Source organism: Microcebus murinus, chromosome 2 (assembly GCF_040939455.1).
Source record: "Microcebus murinus isolate Inina chromosome 2, M.murinus_Inina_mat1.0, whole genome shotgun sequence".
Classification (NCBI taxonomy): Eukaryota; Metazoa; Chordata; class Mammalia; order Primates; family Cheirogaleidae; genus Microcebus; species Microcebus murinus.
Window position 1 is genome coordinate 6,931,771 of NC_134105.1, and position 23,996 is coordinate 6,955,766.

The following is a 23,996-nucleotide window of genomic DNA, read 5'->3' on the forward strand; positions in this document are numbered from 1 at the left end:
CACCTGTAGTTCCAGTTATTTAAGAGACTGAGGCAGGAAGATCACTTCAGGCCAGGAGTTAAAGGCTGTAGTGTGATCTCGCCCGAGGAGCCACTGCACTCCAGCCTGGGCAACATAGTGAGACTCCATCTCTAAAAATTAAAACAAAGACAAAAATAAAACATACTGTGATCCAGCACACACCTATGTGTGAATGAAAGAAAAAATTTAAAGTATTTCATCATATAACTGAATGAAAAGAAAAAAAGAAAAAACTTAAAGTAATCAATGCCCTTTTCCTGCAATACACAGGTAGTTGCTGACATTAACAAGATGCTCGATCCTTTTGTAGTATGATCATAAGCATGATGGTTTTCATACATGATGTGTTTTCATGCACATTTTTTCATGCTCATGTGTTTTCAAGCATGATGTGTTTTCATACACATACATGAAATGTGCCTCCCTTAATCCTTGTTATGACATCGGCATGTTACCTGTCAGACATGAAAAAAAAAAGATGCTATTTACAACCCACTAAATTGTTGGCCAGCTACTCTTGGGTGATGACCCATAGTTTGAAAAAGGGTGTTCTACACCTTGCTGCCTCACTCACGCATGGCTTAGTTCTTATTCCAGTGAAGGCTAGACTCATTCCTGTGGTTTCTCATAGATTCCCTTATCTGGACATTCTACTGGACATTCTGGGGAATCTGAGAGGCTGGAATGTTTAGCCCTGCGGTAAATGTCCCCATTTAATCACAAAGAGTATGTAGGCAGGAATGCGCCTCTCTCTCCCAGGCACTGGGGGAGACAACCCAGGCAGCCTGAACACGGAGAGCATTTGGTTCATAAGGGCTTCTCGTGAAACCGAACCCTCCTCGCAGATGTCAGCTAAATTCACTCTGTCCTTGAGGGCATGATTATTTTGTCTCTGAGTCAGACTCTTACGCTTGAGATAAGAACCAGGAACTTTTATTGAGAGCTTAGCATGTGTCATACATTCATATGCATGAACCCTCATCCTCTGAAAAACCCAATGGTCTATTTTCCCCTTGTACAAATGAGGAAGTTCATTAATTCAGCAAAATATTTGAGTGCTTAGTAAGTGCAAAGCATAGGTCTGGGCATTGGAGACACAGCAGTGATTAAGGTGGATAAAAATCCCTGCCTCTGTGGAGCTTGTATGCTAGTGGGTGAAGGCAGACAATAGGCAAGATTAAGCAGGTAAAAGACACAGGGCTATCAGAAGATAAGGGCTATGCTACATGTGGAAGGGTAGCAATACTGTGCGCTGGTGGCCTCACTGAGAAGATAGCATTTGAAGAAAGACTTAAATGAAGACAGTGGGGAATGAAGTCATGGGATATCTGTGTGGGTCTTTCCAGGCAGAAGGAACAGCATGTGCAAAGGCCCTGAGGTAGGAGCATGCCCAATGAGGCTATTGTGGCCTGAGTAGAGTGAAGGAGGTGGGGAATGATAGGAGAAAAGGTGTGTAAAGGAACTTGTAGCAGACTTGGGGTCTTGCAGGCCACTGTAAGGATTCTGGCTTTGTCCATGAGTGAGGTAGGTGTCATTGGAGAGTTTTGAGCCAAGGAGTGACAGGAGCTCACTTACATCTTAATAGGGTCTGAAGTATTAAGTTGCTTTGATGAATTAGTCGGTTGGCACTTATGAACACATTTATTGCCTTGCCATCTTTAAAATATGTTTTCAGAGTATCACTGAAACTTTTGGAGTACTTTACAAATTCTTTCTTTCGGTGTTCAAGTGCCCTGCGGTTCTGGTATTGATATTTCTTAAAGACATTATTCACTGTATCAAGAAGTTCTTTTATTGGACTAGCTATATCCTTGATTGTCTGCAGAAACCTCACTCAGTCATTGATCTCATCTGGGATCTCACTAAGAATTTGTTTAAGTGCTTGTGCCTTTTCATTTAGGTCTTGGAATTCTGCCTCTAGTCGTTCAATCATATACTCTTCTACATCATCAGCTGCCATATGAAGAGGGGATTCCATGAAGTTAATTTCTGCACTTTTTTTCTCTAAAATTTTCATAATGATGTTTTGTGTGAGACCTGGATTTTCTTTTTCAGCCTTAATGAAAGCGGCTCTCAGAGTCTGAGCTGCAGACAGATTTACTCGTTCCAGCTCATTAAACACAGGATACATGACTGCATAAAGGGGCATAGAAACCATGGACGTGGTCTCAGCTTCATTCTTCATCTCTTCCATTGTCATCCTCATTCAAAAGCCAACTACAGTAGAAAAAGCAGTGCTAAAATGGAGAAGAATCATTCACTGCAGTGTTTCCTCTCTTTTTATTTTTTGTGATAAAAGAATAGGGCACCAAACACACACTGACCGGCAACTGAGGCACTGACTTCACTTCCCACCTTTGGAGCCCTCTTTAACTCCGGATCCCCGTACTTTCCAGATGACTGTAGCTTTAGAATAAACCTTGAAGCAGGTTACAGTATAGCTCATCTGATTTTGTTTTTTGTTTTCAAAATTGTTTTGGCTATCTAGGTCCTTTTCATTTCTGTATGAATTTTTGAAATCGCTAATTTCTACAAGAAAAACTTACTGGGATTTTGACTTGGATTGCATTAAGTCTATAGGTCAATTTGAGGAAAACTGACATCTTAAAAATATCGAATTTTTTTTTTTTTTTTTTTTTTTTTGAGACGGAGTCTCACTCTGTTGCCCTGGCTATAGTGCCATGGCATCAGCCTAGCTCACAGCAACCTCAAACTCCTGGGCTCAGGCAATCCTTCTCCTTCAGCCTCCCTAGTAGCTGGGACTACAGGCATGCGCCACCATGCCCGGCTAATTTTTTCTATATATTTTTAGTTGGCCAATTAATTTCTTTCTATTTTTAGTAGAGACAGGGTCTCGCTCTTGCTCAGGCTGGTCTCGAACTTCTGACCTTGAGCGATCTGCCCACCTCAGCCTCCCAGAGTGCTAGGATTATAGGCGTGAGCCACCGCACCTGGCCAAAAATATCGAATCTTTTAACCCATGAACATATCATTTAAATTTTCCTTAATTTCTCCCAATAGTGTTTTACAATTTTTAATATGCAGGTCTTGTATATCTTTTGTCAGATTTATCCCTGTTTTATTTTCACATTTCTCGATGCTAGTGTAAATAGGGTTATTTTTTTAATTTCGATTTCTGATTATTTATTACTAATATATAAAATACAGCTGATTTTGGTATATTGATTTTGTATCCTACAATCTTACAGAACTCATTAACAATTCTGGTAGCTTTTTTGTAGATTCATGGGGTTTTCTACTATCATATATATGAATAAAGGCAGTTTTACTTCATCTTTTCCTATTAGATGCCTTTTCTTTTTCTTTCCTTATTGCTCTGGCTAGAACTCCATTATAATAATGTTGAATGGAAGTGGCAAAAGCAGACATCCTTGTCTTTTCCTGATCTTAGAGGGAAAGCAGTCTTTTATTATGCAATATACTGTTAGCTGTATTTCATAGATGCCTTTTATTAGGGTGAAGACATCCCCTTCCATTCCTAGTTTGTTGGAGGCTTTTTTAAAAATCAGAAATGAATGTTGGATTTTGTCAAATGCTAGAACATCTAGCATGTAGAAGACACCTCCCATTTCCAACCAAGAAAAAGGGACAATACTTGGTGGATTTTCCTGCATCTATTGAGATGGTTTTCCCTTCTTTCTGTTATTAATAATATAGTGAATTACACTGATTTAAAAATGTTCTGGGCCGGGCGCGGTGGCTCACGCCTGTAATCTTAGCACTTTGGGAGGCCGAGGCGGGCGGATCGCTCAAGGTCAGGAGTTCGAAACCAGCCTGAGCGAGACCCCGTCTCTACCAAAAATAGAAAGAAATTAATTGACCAACTAAAAATATATATACAAAAAATTAGCCGGGCATGGTGGCGCACGCCTGTAGTCCCAGCTACTCGGGAGGCTGAGGCAGGAGGATCGCTGAGCCCAGGAGATTGAGGTTGCTGTGAGCCAGGCTGATGCCACGGCACTCACTCTAGCCTGGGCAACAAAGTGAGACTCTGTCTCAAAAAAAAAATAAAAAATAAAAATAAAAATAAAAATGTTCTGGCAAGTCACTTCATCTCTTATGGCCTCGTGGACTTTTCTATAAAACGGGACGATAATACTCAGATCATATTTATGAAGCTAGAATGCATTGGCATATGAAACATAGCTGGCCCCGAAACTTGGCACCTAGCAGGCACTCACTATAAGGTTCATATTTTACAGACAGGTTTACAGGTGTCTGTCTTCATATATACCTTCCCCACTGCTTCTCCCCTGCTCCAGGCAGGGACCCCTCTCAATTCTTCTCTGCTTCCCAGTGCCTAGTAAGTGCCTCCTGACACAAACTGGTAGGCACTCGGTAAAAACCTGAATGAAAGTATTAAGGACCCGGTTCCGGCCGCTGCCTGCCCCGCCCACACCGCAGCATCCCGCAGCTTCCGACTGGAGACGCTGCTCAGGTTGCCAGGCCTGGCTCCTCAGCTACGATAGCCGAGCGCAGCGCAGCCTTATCCCACGCCTGACCAATCGGAGCCCGCCCTCCCAGGGCCCGCCCTATCCCGAAAGTCGACCTTCGGCCCCGGCCTCGGAAGTTGACCAATCGGCTGCGGAGCCCAGCTGCTAGTCCCGCCCCCAGGTTGAAACTGCCGCTTCGGAACGCGGAGTAACGCTCGCCGGGGCGACGCGGCTCCGCCCCGCGTCTGGCCAATCAGAACAGGCGGCGGCGGGGGCTGTGCGGCCGGGGGCTTCCGAGCGGTGAGTGCGGGAGCCGCGGGCCCTGCCGGGGAGGGGGCTGGGCGGGACCCCGCGTGCGCCGCCGCGCGGGGCTCGGGCTCTAGCTCTGGCTCGCGGCGGAAAGAGGAGGAGGCCGAGTCTCCCTTCCCCGGGGTCCCGTGTCGGCGTCCCCCTCGCTGCTTGTCACTTCCCCTGCCCCAGGGCCTCCGTTGAACGCCGCCTTCCCGCTCCGGTCGCAGCCTTCCGCTGTCCAGAGCGCGGCCGAGCCGGCGGAGGTCGTGCAGGCCGAGCCCCGTACCCTCGTGCGACAACGGAGCCCCTCGGACTACAGAGGTGGGGCTCAGAGTCCCTAGACCAGATCAGGGTGGCGGCCGGCCCACTCGGGGCCCACGGGCTGGGCTGGGCTGTCGGTCCCCCTTGTCTGCAGCTCCTTGCGCCCTCACCTTAGGAGGGCATGTGGGGGGACAGGTGCCCGCCGCTCCTCTCTGCCCCTCTCCTCGCAGCCGACTCTGAGGATCCCTGGGGGACCAAGGGCTGGGGGGAGGAGGAGCTTCCCCAGGCCCTTCCCCGCACTGCCCAGGACAGGCTGTCACCGTGGACCCTGGAGCCAGATTTTGCTTCTTGGCTTTGCCACTTACTAGCTTTGTGACTTGGGGCACGTTGCTTAACCTCTCTGAACTTTGGTTTCTTCACGTGTCAAAAGAAAGGAAGGAGGAAGGGAGGGCAGGAAAGAAGGAATAATCCTTCAGAAGCTTGATTTGTGTTGGATTCACAAGCTATAAAGCTTTACATTTGCATACTTGTGCTAATTGTTTTCTGCAAGTTAAACTAGTCTGATTTCATGGCTAAGGTCATTTAGGGGGAATTGGTCTCTTTTGGCAGATAAGGAAACACACTCTGGCCATTTTAGAAACACACTCTGGCCATTTTTAGACGTTTATTGAATGTTTACCGTGTGCCAGGTACAGTACTAAGAGTTAACTTGCATTACCTTGTTTAATCCTAGCAACAACTTTATGAGGTAGATACTGTTAGCATCTGTCTGGCAGATGAGGAAACTGAGACATAAAGTAAGGTTAGATAACTTGCCTGAGTCTACACAGTTAGAGTATGGGATCCAGGCTTAGCACAGTGGCTATATAATCCTAGCACTTTGGGAGGCTGAGGCAGGAGGATCACATGAGACCAGGAGCCTGAGACCAGCCTGAGCAAGAATGAGACTCTGTCTCTACAAAAAAAAATAGAAAAATTAGCCCAGTATGGTGGTGCTAGTAGCTGTAATCCCTGCTACTCTGGAGGCACCCCAGGATACCTTCCTTGGTCCTATGTCGCATCATCTTGACTTCAGGTAGAAGCGCTGGGCCTGGAGCCCAGTCCTGAGGAGGACATCTGGCAGCCCAGGGGCCAGTGACACCTGCTGTGGGAAGCTGGAGCATCTGCAGGATGGTGGAGACTGGGGACCTGCTACAGCTGCGGCTGCTCAACCTGAAGCTTCTGAGGCAGCTGTGGGTCGGGCAGGATGCTGTGCGACAGTCGGTGGCCAGGGCAGCCTTAGAGGTGGGTGCCCACCTTGGAAACCCCCAGGGGATGAGGAAGGGGCTGTCTAACCTCAGGTCAACATCCAGGCCTCCAGGGTCACCTTGTCCAACGTGGCAATTTTACTGATGATGGGAGTACCGAGGCCTGGTGTGGAAGGGACTGTCCTGGGACACTGTTGCCAGAGCAGGATGAGGACCTAGGCTGTGCTGCCTGGCACGTGGGTAGGTGGGCTCCAGTGGGCCGCTCCCTTGGTGATCTGGCCCCTCTTCTCCAGTCCAGCCAGGACTTCCGCAGCAGCTGTGACTCAGAGATGTCATTATCTCAAGAGACTTCCTCAACCTCCTCACGAGCCTCTTGCCCACGGGACAAGTGCCACGTGTGGGGCCTACCAGATGCTAACGGAAGTGACGAGGCCAGCTCGAGGACGGCCTCCCTCCCCCCTGCCAAGTGCCAGCTCCAGGAGTCCCTGGACCCGGTGAGATCCAACTCAGCACCCTGGCTGTCCTCCTCCGACTTGGGGGACCCAGAGCTTTCTGCAGGGCTGGCTGATCGGGGGCCCCAGGAGGAACGGCCCCTGAAGCCCATCTTGGCTCAGCAAAGCAAGCCGTCCAAGGTAACATGGGAGAGCGGGATATCCATACATGGGAGCTTCCTTGAGCCTCAGTTTCCCTGTCTGACAAATGTGCATGTGGGCAGCCTCCATGCAGGGTGAGAGGCTTCTGGGCGATACTGTGAGTTGAATCTAGTGCAGCCTTAGTGCTTGATCAGTGTTGGCCTTTATTTTCTCAGACAGCACTTTGAGGAGAAGGTGCTGCGTCCCCATTATTCAGATGAGAAGAGTGAGGCTCAGGGGCCAGACTTGTGCTAAGTTATATAAAAGTGGGGCCAAACTTTTGTCCTTTAGCTCTCGAGCCCTTGGCTGAGCTCCAGGGCCCAAGTCAGATGTAAATTCAGATGCAGTCTCTTTCTTTCTCTTGAAGTATGGCCCCCTCTGGGCCAGGCCTGTGGCTTAGCATTTCACCCCCTTTGCCTCCCCCCTCAGCCCAGTGTGACCTTCTCCGAGGAGGCTGCAGTACCTGAGAAGAGCTGGCCACTCAAGCCGTACCTGGGCTACGACTGGATTGCAGGTAAGGCCCGGCGCATGCGTGTACCTTGCCTGGGTGCAGGAGGTGGAGGCCTGGCTCATCTGTACACCTGCCTGAGCCTCCACCTGTGTAGTTGCTGTTTCTCTGACTGTGCCACCCTCCTCGGTGGGTGCCTTCCGAGCCACGACTGTTCTCTCTGCCTCGGACGCAGAGCCAGGCACAGAAACGGTGTGTCTGTTGAATGAATGAAGGAGTCAGGGCTGCATGTTTTTAAGCTTTTGTTAACTGCCAGGCCCCAGCCAGCTCTGTTCTTGTACCAGCTCTTTTCATTGTACTGCCTGTCCCTTCCCCACAGCAACCTCAGTTATTCCTGGCTGGTTGTGTGTGTGTGTTAAAATATACATGTAACAAAATTTACCATTGTAGCCATTTTTTTTTTTTTTTTTTGGAGACAGAGTCTCCCTTTGTTGCCCTGGCTAGAGTGAGTGCCATGGCGTCAGCCTAGCTCACAGCAACCTCAAACTCCTGGGCTCAAGCAATCCTGCTGCCTCAGCCTCCTAAGTAGCTGGGACTACAGGCATGGGCCACCATGCCCGGCTAATTTTTTTTTTTGTATATATATATATATTAGTTGGCCAATTAATTTCTTTCTATTTATAGTAGAGATGGGGTCTCGCTCTTGCTCAGGCTGGTTTCAAACTCCTGACCTCGAGCAATCCGCCCACCTCGGCCTCCCAGAGTGCTAGGATTACAGGCGTGAGCCACCACACCCGGCCCATTGTAGCCATTTTTAAGCGTACAGTTCAGTGGCATTAAGTACATGCATATTGTTGTGCAACCATCACCACCGTCCATCTCCAGAACTTTTTCACCTTCCCAAACTGCAGCTGTGTCTCCATTACACGGTCACTCCCATCCCCCTCCCTCCAGCCCCAAAGCATAATGTCATCAAGGTTGCACCGTGTGTCAGAGTCCCCTTCCTTTTTAAGGCTGAATGATGTTCCATTATACAGAGAGAGCACATTTGTTTATCCATGTATGCGCTGACGGACACGGTGCGTTCCGTCTCTTGGCTGTTGGGAACAGTGCTGCTGTGAACGTGGGGGTACACTGCCCGTTTCTGACACAGCACCCTGGATGACCTTTTAAGCATGGGAATCAGATCGTGTCACTCCTCTGGTCAAACTTCCCTAGGGGCTTTCCGTAGAATCCGGAATCCTTATCCAGACTTACGGGTGTGATCTGGCCTCTGTTGGCCCCATGTGTGACCTGTGACGTCTTTACTCTCTTGCTTGTTCCCATGGACTCCTTCACTCCTGGCACTGATCTCACTGGGCAGGCGCCGTCGCGCATTCGAAGGCTGCAGCCGGCGAGGGCGAGCGCTGCGGTCTCCTCCTCATCTGCTGCAGCTTTCCTGCCTTCGTCCCGCGTGTGCTGCCAGTTACTGCCCATTGTCTCTGCCTTATGTATGTATGTATGTGTGAGTGTATGCGTGAATGTATGTATGTGTGAGTGTATGTATGTGTGAATGTATGTATGTGTGAGCGTATGTGTGTATGTGTGAGCGTATGTGTGTATGTGTGAGCGTATGTGTGTATGTGTGAGCGTATGTGTGTATGTGTGAGCGTATGTGTGTATGTGTGAGCGTATGTGTGTATGTGTGAGCGTATGTGTGTATGTGTGAGCGTATGAATGAACAAACAAATGTATGAGACAGGCTGCAGTCTGTCCCAGGCTGCAGTGCAGTGGCGTCATAATAACTCCCTGGAGCCTTGAATGCCTGGGCCCAGGCAACCCTCCTGCCTTAGCCTCCTCAGTAGCTGGGACTACAGGCACATGCCACCACGCCTGGCTAATATTTTTATCTTTTGTAGAGATAGGGTCTTACTGTGTTGCCCAGGCTGGTCTCAAACTCCTGGCCTCAAGTGATTCTCCGGGCTCAGCCTCCCAAATTGCTGGAATTACAGGTGTTAGCTACCACACCCAGCCTTCTTTGTTCTTCTTTTTTTTTTTTTTTTGAGACAGAGTCTCACTTGTTGCCCAGGCTATAGTGAGTGCCATGGCGTCAGCCTAGCTCACAGCAACCTCAATCTCCTGGGCTCCAGCGATCCTTCTGCCTCAGCCTCCCAAGTAGCTGGGACTACAGGCATGTGCCACCGTGCCCGGCTAATTTTTTTTTTTGTATATACATATATATTAGTTGGCCAATTAATTTCTTTCTATTTATAGTAGAGATGGGGTCTCGCTCTTGCTCAGGCTGGTTTCAAACTCCTGACCTCGAGCAATCCGCCCACCTCGGCCTCCCAGAGTGCTAGGATTACAGGCGTGAACCACCACGCCCGGCCTGTTCTTCTTGATAACAAAATTCCTCCTCAAAAGGGCTGTCTAGACTCCTACCTTCAGTTTCTCCTTGTCACTTAACCCGGTATTCCCTATGGTCTCCACTAACTCTGCAGCTCAGCCCTCAGGCTGCACCTTCCTTGGCCCTGAGCAGGGAGGGACACAAGGGTGGTTCCCTCCTCCCTAAAACTCTCCCCTTGGCTTTGGGCCACACATGACCCTGGTCCTCCCACCTCCTGGGCTGCTCCTTCCCAGGCTCTTCCTTGTTCTGACCTCTGACCCCCAGGCCCAGGCCCAGTCTTCTGAATCCTCCCTCTCTGTCTTCCCTCCTCCCTCCATGATCGCCCCAGTGCTCTCCCTGTCCCCATTTTCTCTCTCGCCCACACCTCTCCTCTGCATTCCAGACTCGTACGTCCAGCTGGCTTCTCCGCGTCACCATGTCCTATGTTAACCTCACGTCCAGAATCAAGGTCCTGATTTCTGCCCCACTGGCTTTGCTCCTCCCTTGTGAATGACAACCCACGGACTGAAAGTGTCAGGCCTTAACCTTGGGATCGATCTTGATTGAGTTCTCTCCTCTTCAGATATTCCTCATCCTGTCCATTAGCACAGCCGGCTGACCCTGCCTTTTACATATTTCTAGAATTAGACAACGGATGCTCCTTGCCTCATGCTAGGGCTATGTCCTGGTAAACCTATCGTAAGTTGAAAATATTGTAAGTCAAAACGCATTTAATGCCCCTGACCTACCGAATGTTGTAGCTTAGCTGGGCCTACCTTACACATGCTCAGAACACTTAGCTGGCCCTCAGTTGGGCAGAATCACCTGACACAAAGCCTGTTTTATTATGAAGTGTTGACTGCCTCATGAAATTTATTGATGTTCTGTTAAACGTGATTGCTTTTATGCCATCATGAGTTGGGCACTGTCAGTACTTCTTTCCCCTAGGGAGCCTGTGGTAGCCTCCCACTCGGTGCCCCTGCTTCCATTCACCTTGCGGCAGCGAGAGGAAGAATCCTGTGAGAATGCATGGCTAGCCTGATTGTGTCACTCCTCGTCCCCAATCTCTCTGCAGGCTTCCTAACCTCATCTCCTCTGCCTTCATGCCTCACTGCCTTCCAGCCATTTTCACCCCCTGCCTGTTCCTAAACGTATCAGCTGCACACCTGCCCCAGGGCCTTTGCACTTGCTCTTCCATCTGCCTGTGATGTCCTAACTGGGATGTCTTTGTGGTTCCATCAGGTCTCTGCTTGGTGTCACCTCCTCAGGGAGGCCTCCCCTGGCACTATTGCCCTGCTGCACTTGGCTCTGACCCTGCTCTCTTGTTTCCCAGCAAATGTCACCATTCAGTATTATATCACAGATGTCGTTGGTGACTTGTTCATCCGTTGCCACGTTAGAATGTAAGCCTCACTAGACGAGGTGGCTCATACCTGTAATCCCAGCACTTGGGCAGGCAGAGGCAGGAGGATTGTTTAAGGCCAGGAATTTGAGACCAGTCTGGGCAATATGGCAAGACCCCTGTCTCTATAAAAGATAAAAAAAAAAAAAATTAGCCAGCCGTGATGGTGTGCACCTATAGTCCCAGCTACTTGGGAGGCTGAGGCAGGAGGATTGTTTGAACCCAGGAGTTTGAGGTTATAGTGAGTTGTGGTCACGCCACTGTACTCCAGTCTGGGTGACAGCATAAGACCCTATCTGTAAAAAGAACCAGAAACCAAAGCATTATGTAGCCTCATGGGGCTAGGGGCTTTGTCTAGTTCACCGTTCTTTCCCCTGCACGTAAATCGTGCCTGGCCTGTCGTAAAGGCTCTGTGAGTATTTCCTACATGGATGGTTGGCTGTACCTCGGGGTGGACAAACACTGAAACAAACCAGCAGTCACAGTGAGAGGAGGTGCCCTCCTGGTCTGTACAAGGCACAGTAGGTGGCGAAGCAGGTGGCCTAGGGTGCCGGGGCTGAGTGTCCCCTAAGCCTTGGCCAGTGGCCACACAACAGCTCCCAGCCTACTTCCCATCCGCTTCCCGGTGCTTTGCCCACATCAGAGTCTCTGGACAACAGCTCTCCCGTCACCGGCCAGCCTGAGGCCTTCTTCTCGAAGTTGCAGGAGTTCCGGGAAGCCAACAAGGAGGAGTGTATTTGCAGCCACCCCGAGTGAGTGCGGACAGATAAGAGTGGCTGGGGTGGCTGAGGGACTCTGTCACCCTGGCCACTCACCCCCTTGCCCTCACAGACACCAGCTCCTGGGCCTGCCCAAAGCCGGCGGCGTGGAGAAAGACCACGAGTGTGAGTGTGAGCGCTCGGCAGGCCGTGGAGTAGCCCAGCTCTGCGCCACCCTGGCCCTGAGCCCCACGCACGTCCTGCCCTGCCCCAGAGCAGTCCTGATGGAAGTGTGGGTGCCTGGGGAGGCATGCGAGGTGTTGGGGTCTCTGGGAGGGAGGCCTGGGGTCTGGACAGGTGGGCTGGGCCCTGATGGGTGGTGGGGGTGAGCTGAGGCCTGGCCTCAGGGTTGGGGCACTAGGAGCTGCCCTGTGTGATGCCACCACCACTAGCCCCCCGGGGGTGGACTCCAGGCCCTGGAGGAGAGGGGCCAGTGGGCCTATGTGGTTGGGGGTCTGGGGACCCGGGGATCTGGGTTCCTCGGCACGGGGGGACCTGCTGCTGCTTGTGGGCCTCGCAGGCGTGTACTGTTACCGGGTCAGCCGGCGCCTGTTTGTCGTGCCTTTGGATCCCAGCACCCCCTGCCGCCTGTGCAGGACACCGCGGGACCAGCGGGGCCCTGAGACCCTGGCGGACCCGGTGGAGGTCAGGTGAGTGGCTAGAATGTTAGGACACCTGGGGGACAGAGCCTGTGTCCCGCTGGTTTTGAGCTAGGGGAAGGTGGGCCTAGGGCTGGGACCCCCAGCAGCAGGGAGGTGTCTCAGTGGTCCCCGTCTGCACCCCTGCGCAGGGTGAGCATCCCGCTGTCCATCCTGGACCCCCCGCACCGGTACCACATCCGCCGGCGGAAGAGCTTCGATGCCTCCGACACGCTGGCCCTGCCCCGGGTGAGCAGCGCGGGGCTGGGTGGGGCAGGGCTGTCCCCACATGGATCCTGAGGCCTGGAGAGGGCCTCAGAGCCAAGCTGGGCTTTGGCGTGCAGCCAGGCCTCTTCTGTCACCCACAGGGGGCTTGGTCCCTAAGGCAGGAGGAACGCCCCCACCCCGTGGCTTCTAGGGCGTGTCCACATGCACGCTGCCGTGACACAAAGGGCCCCGTTTATCAAGCGCTCGTGTGCTGCAGGCCAGTCCTTAGGAGGGTCCCCTCACGGAGCCCCACAGCAGCCAGGAATCAGGCGCTGTGATCCGCGCTCTGCGCGTGGGACTGGGACAGGGGTGGTGGGGGGACATGCCTTGGTGCGGGAGCTAGGATTTGAACCCAGGTCTTCATGCTGCCGTAGTGCCTGCCATAGAGATGTCTGCGGGTTGGGGCGGGGCCAGCGATGGCCTACACCCCAGCCGAGTGTGGGGCAGCTGGGGCTGGGAAAGGAGAAGGCAGCTGGGGTCTGTGAAGTGGGTGTCACGGTGCCGTCCTCGGGCTGTCAGGGGCGAGGTGGGGCAGTTCAGGAGAGTAACCTGTCGTGTGGGTGCTTAGACAGAGCCCACACACAGGACGTCAGCGTCACTGTCCTGCCCTCCTCCCATCTCAGCTCCCAGGGCCCTGAGTGTGGCTGGATCTGCAGAGAAGACGGGAGGCCCGGGTGATCTAGTGGGCGGACACAGGCCCTGCCGTCTGCCTGCTCAGGGGGCACCTCCACCCTGATGGGGACACAGCCCCACAGACTGATGCCTTTAACCCTTGCTGTCCGCAGCACTGCCTGCTGGGCTGGGACATCCTCCCTCCGAAGTCCGAAAAAAGCTCAGCAGCGCCCAAGAGTCTGGACCTCTGGTCTTCTGTCTCCCCCCAAGCCCGGCACTGGAAGCTGTCAGCCACCAGCCCTACCCGCGTGGTATGGTTTAAGTCGTGACCCAGCCTGGGGCACCCCTAGGAGGGACAGATACTTTGGAGCAGGCCTGGGGACTGCAGAGTCCCCAGTAGGATTGGGGTGGGGAGTGAGGAGCCTGGGAGCATCTCTACAAGGGCCTGACCCCGGCCCAGACCCAGAGTATCCCTCAGGCCTCTCCCACTCCTTCCACCTGCCCTGCTCTAGCCAGGAAGGTGACCCTGCCTGCGAGATTCAGAAGGGGGTGAGGCTGGAACTGGGGACGACCTGCTCCCCAGTGGCCCCCCTGACACTTCCCCATTCTCCATCCAGGCTTTGCCAGTGCGGGTCCCACCCCCAATCCCTATCTGGTCAGAGGCCCAGGTCTCCTGGCCCCATGCCCCACGGCAGAAGCCCTGAGGACTGACCACTTGGAGAGACAGCACTCCTGCCACCTCTAGCCTCTGCCCTCTGGCAGAGCACTCCCTACATGGAAGCTCCCACCTGGTCTCAGCTGGCTGTGGCTCGGGCCCTGCTCTCCTAGGTTGGGCAGGTGGGTGGCCCGGGCCTGTCTCCTGCCTGGAGTCCACACAGGGGACTTCTGGGTGGAAGGTAAGGGGATTCTGTGGCAAGTTTGTAAATAAAGCTCAGATCTGTGCAGCTCCGAGTCCTGAGTGTCTGTCCTGCTGATGTCCTCCCCTCCCCTCTCCCCGCCCTTCCCTCCCAGAGGACGACGGACACCCTGACAGCCTGGGCTGAGCGGTGTGCACCCATCACCATGAGGGCGGCTCTTTCTGCAGCTCCCCAGTCCTGGGTAGATGGCCTCCCACCAGAGGGTAGGGTGGAGGTCCCCAAAACAGGCTGGGGGAACATCATCATTAAACAGCCATCTCAGTGTGGGTCATGGTTAGTGAGCTCTCCCCTTCTTCTTGGTCCCTGAAACCAGTATCAGTTGACAAAAGGGCTCTCTGGACATCCTTGGGCCGGGTGGCTCCCTCCTATCTCCAGCCCAGCCCTGGGAGCCATGAGTAGTCCAGAGCCACAGCAGGTACAGAGGGGGAAATAGCCTCAGAGCTCCCTCTGTGTCCCGACCCCATGCCTGGTCCTAGCCAATGCACCATGAGAAGTGACCCTGTGAAGTGACCGGGGACATGCCAATTGTGGGACCACCACTAGCCTGGGCCCCTGTGACCCATGAAGGTCGTGTAGTGTGAGCAAATCAGCAAGTAATAAGCCTTTACGGAAAACCACTGAGATTTAGGGCGCTAACTTTGTCACTGCAGCATAACCCAGCTCATCCTAATACTCCAACAATACTTGGTGAGCAGCACTTTCCCCCATGGCTCACCTGAGTCCCACCAGCTCTGTCCCTGCAAAAGCAGGGGTGCGAAGCTAACAAAAGAAGGCAACATGAATTCTCACCTAAAGTCTTCCCTCACTTTTTCTGGGGTTGCAAACCTCAAGTGGCCAGACAGGTAAGGTGATTGGGAGTGACGGGGTCCTGCTGAGCTCACATCTTCCAAAGGCTTTTTCAAGGTCAAACGTCTACATGATCCAAGCTGTACTCATCTTGAAGGGCAGATTCAGCAGCAGGTGTGCCACCTGGTTCCAGGGTCTAGAGAAACAGTCTGTTTGAGCCCTGCTCTCAGTTCTTTGGGGTGTGTACCCAGAGTGCAATTGCAGGATCATATGGCAAATTATCTTTAAATGTTTAAGTCACCACTCTACTGTTTTACTTTGTCACCAGCAGTGCATAAGGGTTCCAACTCCTCATCCTTGCCAGCACTTGTTTTCTGTTTTTTGATAGCTGCCATCCTCATGGATGTGAAGTGTATCTCCTGGTGGTTTTGATTTGCATTTCCGTAATGGCTAATGATGTAGAGCATCTTTTCATGTGCTTATTGGTCATTGTATATCTTCTTTGGAGAAATGTTTTAATTGTTCCACATGTAATTTTAAGTCAAAGAACTTGTGAGAGCCAGAAGTTTTGTTAGAAGTTCTTTGGCAATAGGGAGAAGAGAATGTAGAAGCCTTTCAGTCAAACAAAAGTTACAAAATTCACACATCTGAGATCAGCTTATAGGTTCAGCCGTGTGTAACAGAGATCCAAATTGCAATAGCTTAAACCATATAGAAATGTTTGTTTCTTTCCCTAACAGTCCAGGCAGGAATGCTTTCCTGGGTCTATGAAAGTGTCAGGGCTTTACACAATTGAAACTCTTTTGCACCTTAGAAGGCTTCCAGCCTGTTTGCTTCCAGTCTGTTCCATGAGCAAGAAACCAGACCAAGGTCTCCAGACACTGTGTTTGGTGAAACCTGCGTTGCCACAGGTGGAAAGACACCCTCACTTTGTGTGGCGCCAGGGGAGGCACTGCTGGTCACTGGGGTGCTCGCTGATTTCGGAGATGTTACAGCGTGAAATAATTTGGTCTCAAGTTAATGAGATGCAAAAGGTCTAAGCCTATGTACTTTCCATGTACTGACCTCTGTGCTTTCCCCATCCGGAGCTGATCAAGCGGCAGCCTTCCTGGCGCCGTCTGGAGCGATCAGCTGGGGTGGGAGACGGCAGCCTTGACCTGACCCTGCTGCTGGGCTGCCTGGGAACGCTCCAGGGAGGTGCTGGGGGAGGCCCTGGGCACCAGCTTCTGTCCTGCCCAAGCCGCCTCTCCAGAGCCACTTCCTAGGGCGGCTTCAGTTCAGTTCGGCCACAGGCTTTCCAAACCTCAGGGGCCCCAAGAAAGAAGGTCTCAGGCAAGGAGGCCCCTGGAGCAGAGCTCATGTCTTCCAGCTCCATCTCGCCCAGCCTGCTCCCTGCACTTCCTGTTCCCTGAATGTCCCCACTGTCCCCTGGGCACCTGCAAGCCGCTCCTAATTCTTCCAGGCCCTTCACTCCCAGTAACCGGGGTGCCAGGATGCTCCTCTTGTCCCCCACCTCCGCCCCATCCAGATCTTAGCTTAGGCGTCTCCTCTTTCCAGAGGACACCCATGCGGCTCTGGGCTGCTCAGGCCTGCCTGCTTCCTGGTGCCCGCTGCCTCCCTGCACACCGCCTTCCTGGACGGTACTGATGACCGGCGTGACATTCGTCGTTTAGTGTCTCCCTCCCCTGCTAGAACTGAAACTCCGTGACAGCAGAGATGGCATTGTTCTTCCCAGTTGCAATGTTTTTATTTTGTTTTCTCGAAAGTAAAATCGTATTCCAGGATTTGGCTTTTTCTGCTAGCCAGGTTTCTTCCCCGCAGGGCGAAGGTGATCGATGGCCGCCTTTGATTGTCTGAACACGGGAGCCCTGTGCTCGGGTGCACGCCCAGACACACCTCGCACACACCGCCCTCCCAAACTGATGCTCTCCTCTTCTCTTTTCTTTCTTTTCTTTTTTTTTTTGGTCCCTTCCAAGTACGTAGCGTAAACCCCAAAGGAAAAAGGCAGACTCAACTACTTCTTCCAAAACAGGTGTATTGTGTCATTTCTTAGAAATAAGATCACAGGGTCTGACTCCTCCATTGCTCGCACCGTAGCACAGACGGGGCCGTCACGGCTCATCCTCTGGGAGCCGCCACGCTGCAGATAGTGGGAGGGCGTGAGACAGGGCGGGGAGGCCGGTGCCTCAGTAGAGACGCGTGGATCTGGCCAGCGCTCTCCACTCCTTGACGTGATCGGTAAGCCCTCCACGACCCATCCATCCACCCATCCACCAACCAGCGTATGCCTTGAGGTCCCACTGCGTGCCAGGCACCAGTTAGGTCCTGCAGACGCTCTGGTGACCCGGACAGCGTGGGCACAGGCAGCCGCAGGACCCGCCCGTGGGGCCCGTGCCGGTGGGTGGGGCCCGGCTGAGACCGGCCAGTGCGGGGAAGGTGTGTCAGGTGGCGGGAAGTGCCGGGAAGAAACCCAGCGGTGGGCCCGACCCCACTTCCGGCCCTCGTCTCGCCCTCCCAGGAGAGGCTCCAGCCCTGCTGAAGTTTGTTTCTGCTTCTTAATCCACAGGCTCCCCCCAGCCTCTGGTCTTCGTCCACCCTTCTGCCTCTGCTCAAGGCTCTCTTCCAGCCACCAAACTCCTACTCAGGCCTCAGCTTCTTTGTCCGCTCCTCAGAGCCCGTCCCCGATCCCACAGAACTGGCCAAGGCTCCCAGAGTTGGATTCTGCAGCCCCCTTTGCTCTCCCCACTGCGGACTTTGTGGCGCTCGACTGAAAGACCCTCGAGGGCAGGAACCAAGTCTGTCCCATCCTCAGCGCTGTCCCCAGGGCCTCGTAGAGCACATGGCATATGACGGACATTCAGTAAATGAATGTTGAATGGACGATGGCGTGAATGAGCACCCAGGCCGTGGGAAATCAGAGGCCAGACAGTCTGGGACCCGAAGTGGGTGTCTGGGGAACTTGGCCCTGGGTGCTGAGGGGTTGCTGTTTTAGTTGTTACTGGTTTTTAGCATAATCACGTCACCATATGTCTGAGGCAGACGGTGGGGGTTTGCTCAGCACCATTCCCCAGGGGAGTCTGTAGCCCGCTGGGGTGGGCGGTGGGAAGTGGCTGGGGACAGCTGTGACATCTCCACCTTGGGAGCTCTTCCAACATCCGCCAGCAGCTGCAGGCCCCGGTCCCTTGGTGGGCAGAGGGGGGTGTGGACACAAACCAACATTCCCTTGCCTCCCTCGGGCCCCTCCGACCTGCCAAAGCATGGGAGCGTCCGCTGGCTCCTGTCTGCCCAACTTGGAGGGTGCAGTGGCCCCTCGCCTCCTACTTCTCTGTCATGGAGGCGAAGTGTGCACGGCCCAGAAACACACAAAACACTGGAGTTTGCAAAATTATTAATATTTCCCCATGTGCTTTAAATGTGACATTCTGATATTCCAACAATTTACATCAGTTCAACATGGCTTTAGCTTTAGACTTGCTCTGAGTTTTTTAGCCTCATCTGGGGGGAGGGCACAAAACATAGCTTCAAAGACCCCCAGTGTTGCCACTCCCTGACAGCGTGACCGGGGGCACACCATTTAACCTCTCTACCTCCGTTTCGTCATCTGCACATGGGTTTATGATAACGCCAGTGATAGGTGGACCCGATCCGACCAGCAGAGACCCAGTGCACGGGCTGGCTGGAGAGGGGCTCATGATAAATAAGACATCCAGATTGTCATCAGCTCTTTCCGTCACGAGATCCATGTCATCCGGTCACCCCGAACTGAGCAACACCCTGGGCGGGTGCGGAGGCGAGTGCGGGGGCCGCCCTCTCGGAATTTGCTCTGGCTCACGCCTTCCCTGGGGAAGACGAGAGGAGCCAATGCCGGGCTTTCCCACCAGTTTGATCGACTCAGGCTCTGCCCACCGGCAGGGAGGACAGCTGGGTGTGGGGAGGACGGCTGGGTGAGGGGAGGACGGCTGGGTGAGGGGAGGACGGCTGGGTGTGGGGAGGACAGCTGGGTGTGGGGAGGACGGCTGGGTGAGGGGAGGACGGCTGGGTGAGGGGAGGACGGCTGGGTGAGGGGAGGACAGCTGGGTGAGGGGAGGACGGCTGGGTGGGGGGGGACGGCTGGGTGAGGGGAGGACGGCTGGGTGTGGGGAGGACGGCTGGGTGAGGGGAGGACGGCTGGGTGAGGGGGGGACGGCTGGGTGAGGGGAGGACAGCTGGGTGAGGGGGGGACGGCTGGGTGAGGGGAGGACGGCTGGGTGTGGGGAGGACGGCTGGGTGAGGGGAGGACTGCTGGGTGAGGGGAGGACGGCTGGGTGTGGGGAGGACGGCTGGGTGAGGGGAGGACGGCTGGGTGTGGGGGGGACGGCTGGGTGAGGGGAGGACGGCTGGGTGTGGGGGGGACGGCTGGGTGAGGGGGGGACGGCTGGGTGTGGGGGGGACGGCTGGGTGAGGGGAGGACGGCTGGGTGAGGGGGGGACGGCTGGGTGTGGGGAGGACGGCTGGGTGTGGGGAGGACGGCTGGGTGTGGGGAGGACGGCTGGGTGAGGGGAGGACGGCTGGGTGTGGGGGGGACGGCTGGGTGAGGGGGGGACGGCTGGGTGGGGGGAGGACGGCTGGGTGTGGGGAGGATGGCTGGGTGAGGGGAGGACGGCTGGGTGAGGGGGGGACGGCTGGGTGAGGGGGGGACGGCTGGGTGAGGGGGGGACGGCTGGGTGAGGGGGGGACGGGTGGGTGGGGGGAGGACGGCTGGGTGAGGGGGGGACGGCTGGGTGAGGGGGGGACGGCTGGGTGGGGGAGGACGGCTGGGTGAGGGGAGGACGGCTGGGTGGGGGGAGGACGGCTGGGTGAGGGGAGGACGGCTGGGTGAGGGGTGGCGTGAGGTTGGGTCCTCAGCGACTGGGCACTTGACGGTAGCTTGAGTGGCCTTTGTGGACTCCCCATCATGGCGCCAAGCTGGACGCTGACCACAGGGGATTCTCCGTCCTCTCTGTGGCTGAGAAGTGGCAGAGCTTCTCTTCTCATGTTCCTGAAGCCCCCAACTCAGCCTCTGAACCTTGGCAGAAACCCCTCTGCTTCCCCCAGACCCGCGGTTATGACAGGACACCAGAGGGACCCAGGCGCCCTGGGCCCCACAGTGCCCAAGATGAGGAGTCCTTCCTCTCAGCCGACCAGGCTGGGGACCTGCCGGACCTCAGCCAGTGGGGAAGGGGAGAGGAGGGCTTGGAGAATTTTCCAGGTCTCAGATCTGGTGGGGGGTCCTGCTGTCCCCAGGGCTGGAGGATACAGAAAACCCCTGGCCAGAGGGGGCCCAGGTGCCCGTCCCGGCTCCTGCAGAAGTCTCTGCCCAGAGAGGGTGAACGCCCTCCCCATCCGGGTGGAGCTGGTGCCAGCTGCGTGTGGCAGAGCACGGGGCACAGCCTCGGCCGGGGGGTCAATATTGGCTTCTGCCCCTTGGTCAGGTCAGTGGGCCCCTCTGAGCCTCAGTCTTCTGTCTGTAAAATGGGAATGATATGCTACCTGCCCTACAGGTAGGGGTGTCTGGAGGATGAAGCTAGATGATCAGGGAATGAAAGGCTCAGTGCGGTACCTGGAACTTAGTGAGCACCCAGTAAATATTGCCGGGGGGCCCTGTCTCTGGGGCAGCCCATCCCTCCTGGCCCCATGCACGGTAAGGAGTGAGAGAGGGGAAGGGAAAGTTCAGGTAATTTCTCCATTAAGTGATTGGTGCAGAGTCCTTGCCGGAGTGGGGCCCTGCAGGCCTGCCTAGGAGGGTCAGAGGCCTGGAAACCTCTCAAGCCCTTCCAGAAACCCTTGGGTGGGAACTCTGGGGACCGTTCATGACACAGTGTGGGGACAGAGCAAGATGGGGTGTTGCCCAAGCCGCCACCCTACTCCTCCTTCAGAGTTAGGACCTGCTTACCTCCTGCCTGTGGGCCTTGTTGCCCAGACCTTTCCTCCGTCTCCCCGCCTGGCCACGCACACAGCCCACCCACCGCGGCATCCCGTGTGGCCTCCTCTTCCCAAGCCTGCTGACCAGGGCCAGCTGGGCTCGTTGGCTCTTCTCGCCCTTCTGGGCTGGGCCTTCCTGAAGGGCAGGCCCTGATCCTCCCTGTGGGCCCAGCCGGGCATCGGGGAGAGTCTGTGTCTTCTCTGGGTCCATGACATGGGTTCCATGGTGGCCCCCAAAAGATCTGTCCACCCAGAACCTCAGAATATGGGTCTCTGCCGAGGTGACTAGGGTCTGGAGACGAGATCACCCTGGATTGGGGAGAGTCTTTAATCCAATAATGGGTGTCATTGCAAGAGACAGAGAAGATGGGGCTGTGACAGCAGAGGCAGACAGGCCCCCGGCGTCTCCAAGCCATGGGACATACAGGACTGCCGGCAGCTACCAGAAGCAAGGACAGTGCGTGGGATGGATCCTCCTCAGGGCCTCCAGGAGGAAGCAGCCCTGCCAACACCTTGATCTTGGACTTCAGCCTCCAGAACTAGAGGCTAGACTAAGTTACAGTCGCTGCAAGCCACCACGTTTGTGGTCATGGGCTGCGGCAGTTTCCTAGGCAGACCCCTAGGAAACACGGGTCCACGGGTTGCTTGTCGATCAATGAGTCACAGCCCACACACCGGGCTGCCCACGGGGCTGGCTAGCTCACGGTCAAGTCCAGTTTGGTTCCTGGCTTCAATTGGGAATTAATTGGGGGGGGGGGAAGCAGAAGCCTTAGTGTCATGGGCAAGATTCTGTCCCCACTTTCAAACTCACATGTTGAAGCCCGGAGCCCAGCACCTCAGTGTGGGCCGAATCTGGAGACAGTCTTCAGAGGGACAGCTAAGTTAAAATGGGGTCTGCGGGGTGGGTCCTAATCCATCATGACTGGTGTCATAATGGGGACATTTGGACACAGACGTGTTGTGCGTACAGAAGAAAGACCACCTGGGGACACAGGGAGAAGATGCCACCTGCAAGCCACCAAGGGAGGCCTCAGGAAAAACCCAGCCTTGCCCACTCCCTCGCCTTGCACATCCTGCTCCAGAAGTAGGAGGACATCGATCTCTGTTGTGTGAGCTGCCCAGTCCTGGCACGTTGCCACGGCAGCCTGGGAAGACTAATACACTCATCATGCTAGAACGTTCCTTGTGGGGCTTGAGGAGGTGGAAGGGAGGTGGGAAAGGGAACCTGTGCCATGCCCCCTCCCCCAGCATCCCTGAACTTCAAAGCCACCCTGGCCTGGGCCTCGGCTTTTCCAGCTATAAGTTGTGTTGTCTTCCCAGCCAGAGCAGCCTCTCTCGGTGACACATGGGGCAGATGAGATCACAAAAGAGGGGACAGGCAGCAGCCGGCAGCCCCCCCACGTGGGACTCAGCCTCACAGCTGTTAGGGTCTGGCCACTTAGTGTCTGCTATATTTTATAATCCTGGAGATTCATCTGTCCCAAGAGTTTATTAAATCCGGGAGCTCCTGGCTTGCAGACATCACATATGGTGATAACAAGGAAGGTTTGGACAGTGCCAGGTGCTATTCTAGGAGGGCCCTACATCTCTTAACCCTCTGAGTCTGCCAAACCACCACATAAGGTAAGGTCATTATCTCCATTTTACAGAGGGGGAAATTGAGGCACAGAGAGGTTGTGACCCCAGCCTGAGGCCACATAGCTAGCAGGTGACCAACCCGGGATTTGAACTCAGACCACTCTGGACTCCAGAGTCTTCTAAGCTGTCCCCGTGCCCCTCTCCTGGGGCTGGCTTTGGGTGAACTGTTTTCCTTGGGAGGCGGCTCAGCAGGGAGCAAAGCCTGGGCGTGGGATGAGCAAGACCCGGCGTGGTTCCTGCACCGGGTAACCCCCGCCCTGCCCCTGCCTTCCTGCCCTGGCTGCTGCGGAGCGGGGAGAGGGGTCTTCAACGCTTTGCTGGCCACACACTCTGGCACCCTTGCACACGTGCACACCCACTCTCACACGTGTGCACACAGCCTCACACACCCGTGTGTGTGCACACGGAATCTCAAGGACACAAGCCCTCTCACATGCTCACACACACACACACACACACGCATACGCCCATGCACACCCACATGTACACCCTGTGCACACTTACGTGCGCACGGGCTCACACGCACCCTCCCACACTTCCCCCACTTGCACACACATGTGAGCACACGGCCTCAGGGACACAGCCCGGACCCCACACCGGACGTGTACACATCCACGCTCTTGCATGCCGTCGCGCACACCCTCCTGCGCACACACATCCTCCCAGACCCACGTGTACACACACACGTGCAGCAGAAGGCCCCATCGTTGCCACAGTGGCCCTAGGACTTAGTCATTTGACAACCCGCGGGGCTGTGTTTCTTTCATGGAAGCCAGCCTTTGGTTTTCTTTAGCTGAGAATTTCTCACTCAGTTTCTCTTAGTCTCACTTTTCATTTTGACTGGCAAGGATTTTTTTTTTCAAAACGCTTGTGGTTTTGACAGCACCAGTGGCTGCAGCTCAAAATCCAAACGTCCCCTGTCACCCGCTGCCTCTGTGGTCCGTCCACTCCCGCTGGGAGGGGCCAGACACTAACCGCCACGACTCCCCGCTGCTGCCGCGGCTGCCCGGCAGCTTCGAGGAGGACGTGTGAGTGAGCACGGCTCTGTCATCGGGGAGTTTCTCTGAGCCATTTGAGAAGTGCTTGGGCAGAATTCTGAGGTGACTGCTGGGAGCCCCTGCAGGGGACAGGAGTCAACAGCTGGTCCCAAAGCTTCCCTGGGGATACTGACACCCGGGAGCCCCAGGCGTGTTGCCCCTCCCCCAGCCATCAGTTTTGGGGGTCTCCAAGCTGGTATTTTCTCCCCCTTCCTGCAGCTGTGTGGGGTCCTCCAGACGAAGTTCAAGTCTAGCTTGCCATTGCCAGCAGAGTGACTCCGC

General features: G+C 54.8%; 1 protein-coding gene, 1 non-coding gene and 1 pseudogene across 7 annotated transcripts; 2 read left to right on the forward strand and 1 right to left on the reverse strand.

Moving 5' to 3' along the window:
* Positions 1-387: 387 nt before the first annotated feature.
* On the forward strand, positions 388-486 carry LOC142869912 (small nucleolar RNA U13). The gene has a single exon (XR_012918457.1). It is a non-coding gene; the product is annotated as a small nucleolar RNA U13 (small nucleolar RNA).
* A 1,102-nt stretch (positions 487-1,588) lies between these two features.
* Positions 1,589-2,400, reverse strand: LOC105882691 (programmed cell death protein 10 pseudogene; annotated as a pseudogene).
* A 2,249-nt stretch (positions 2,401-4,649) lies between these two features.
* Positions 4,650-14,340, forward strand: MIIP (migration and invasion inhibitory protein). Of its 6 annotated transcripts, none has more exons than XM_075994074.1 (11): positions 4,650-4,775; positions 4,994-5,087; positions 6,103-6,311; positions 6,568-6,906; positions 7,336-7,420; positions 11,765-11,873; positions 11,953-12,011; positions 12,400-12,529; positions 12,670-12,766; positions 13,570-13,707; positions 14,014-14,340. In XM_075994074.1, the coding sequence occupies exons 3-11, from the start codon at positions 6,198-6,200 to the stop codon at positions 14,098-14,100; spliced, it is 1,158 nt and encodes a 385-aa protein (XP_075850189.1). In that variant the 5' UTR covers positions 4,650-4,775; positions 4,994-5,087; positions 6,103-6,197; the 3' UTR covers positions 14,101-14,340. The 6 variants fall into 6 exon arrangements, with proteins under 6 accessions (XP_075850189.1, XP_075850208.1, XP_075850212.1 ...); XM_075994093.1 differs by having other exon boundaries at positions 11,953-12,005; XM_075994097.1 differs by having other exon boundaries at positions 6,573-6,906.
* The last annotated feature ends 9,656 nt before the right edge of the window (positions 14,341-23,996 follow it).

Bases quoted from the DNA above. Each gene is read 5' to 3' on its own strand.
- MIIP (XM_075994074.1), top strand. From the start codon at position 6,198: ATGGTGGAGACTGGGGACCTGCTACAGCTGCGGCTGCTCAACCTGAAG. The intron at 7,421-11,764 runs GTAAGGCCCGGC...TGCCCACATCAG, and splicing joins GGGCTACGACTGGATTGCAG to AGTCTCTGGACAACAGCTCT. The intron at 12,012-12,399 runs GTGAGCGCTCGG...TGGGCCTCGCAG, and splicing joins GAAAGACCACGAGTGTGAGT to GCGTGTACTGTTACCGGGTC.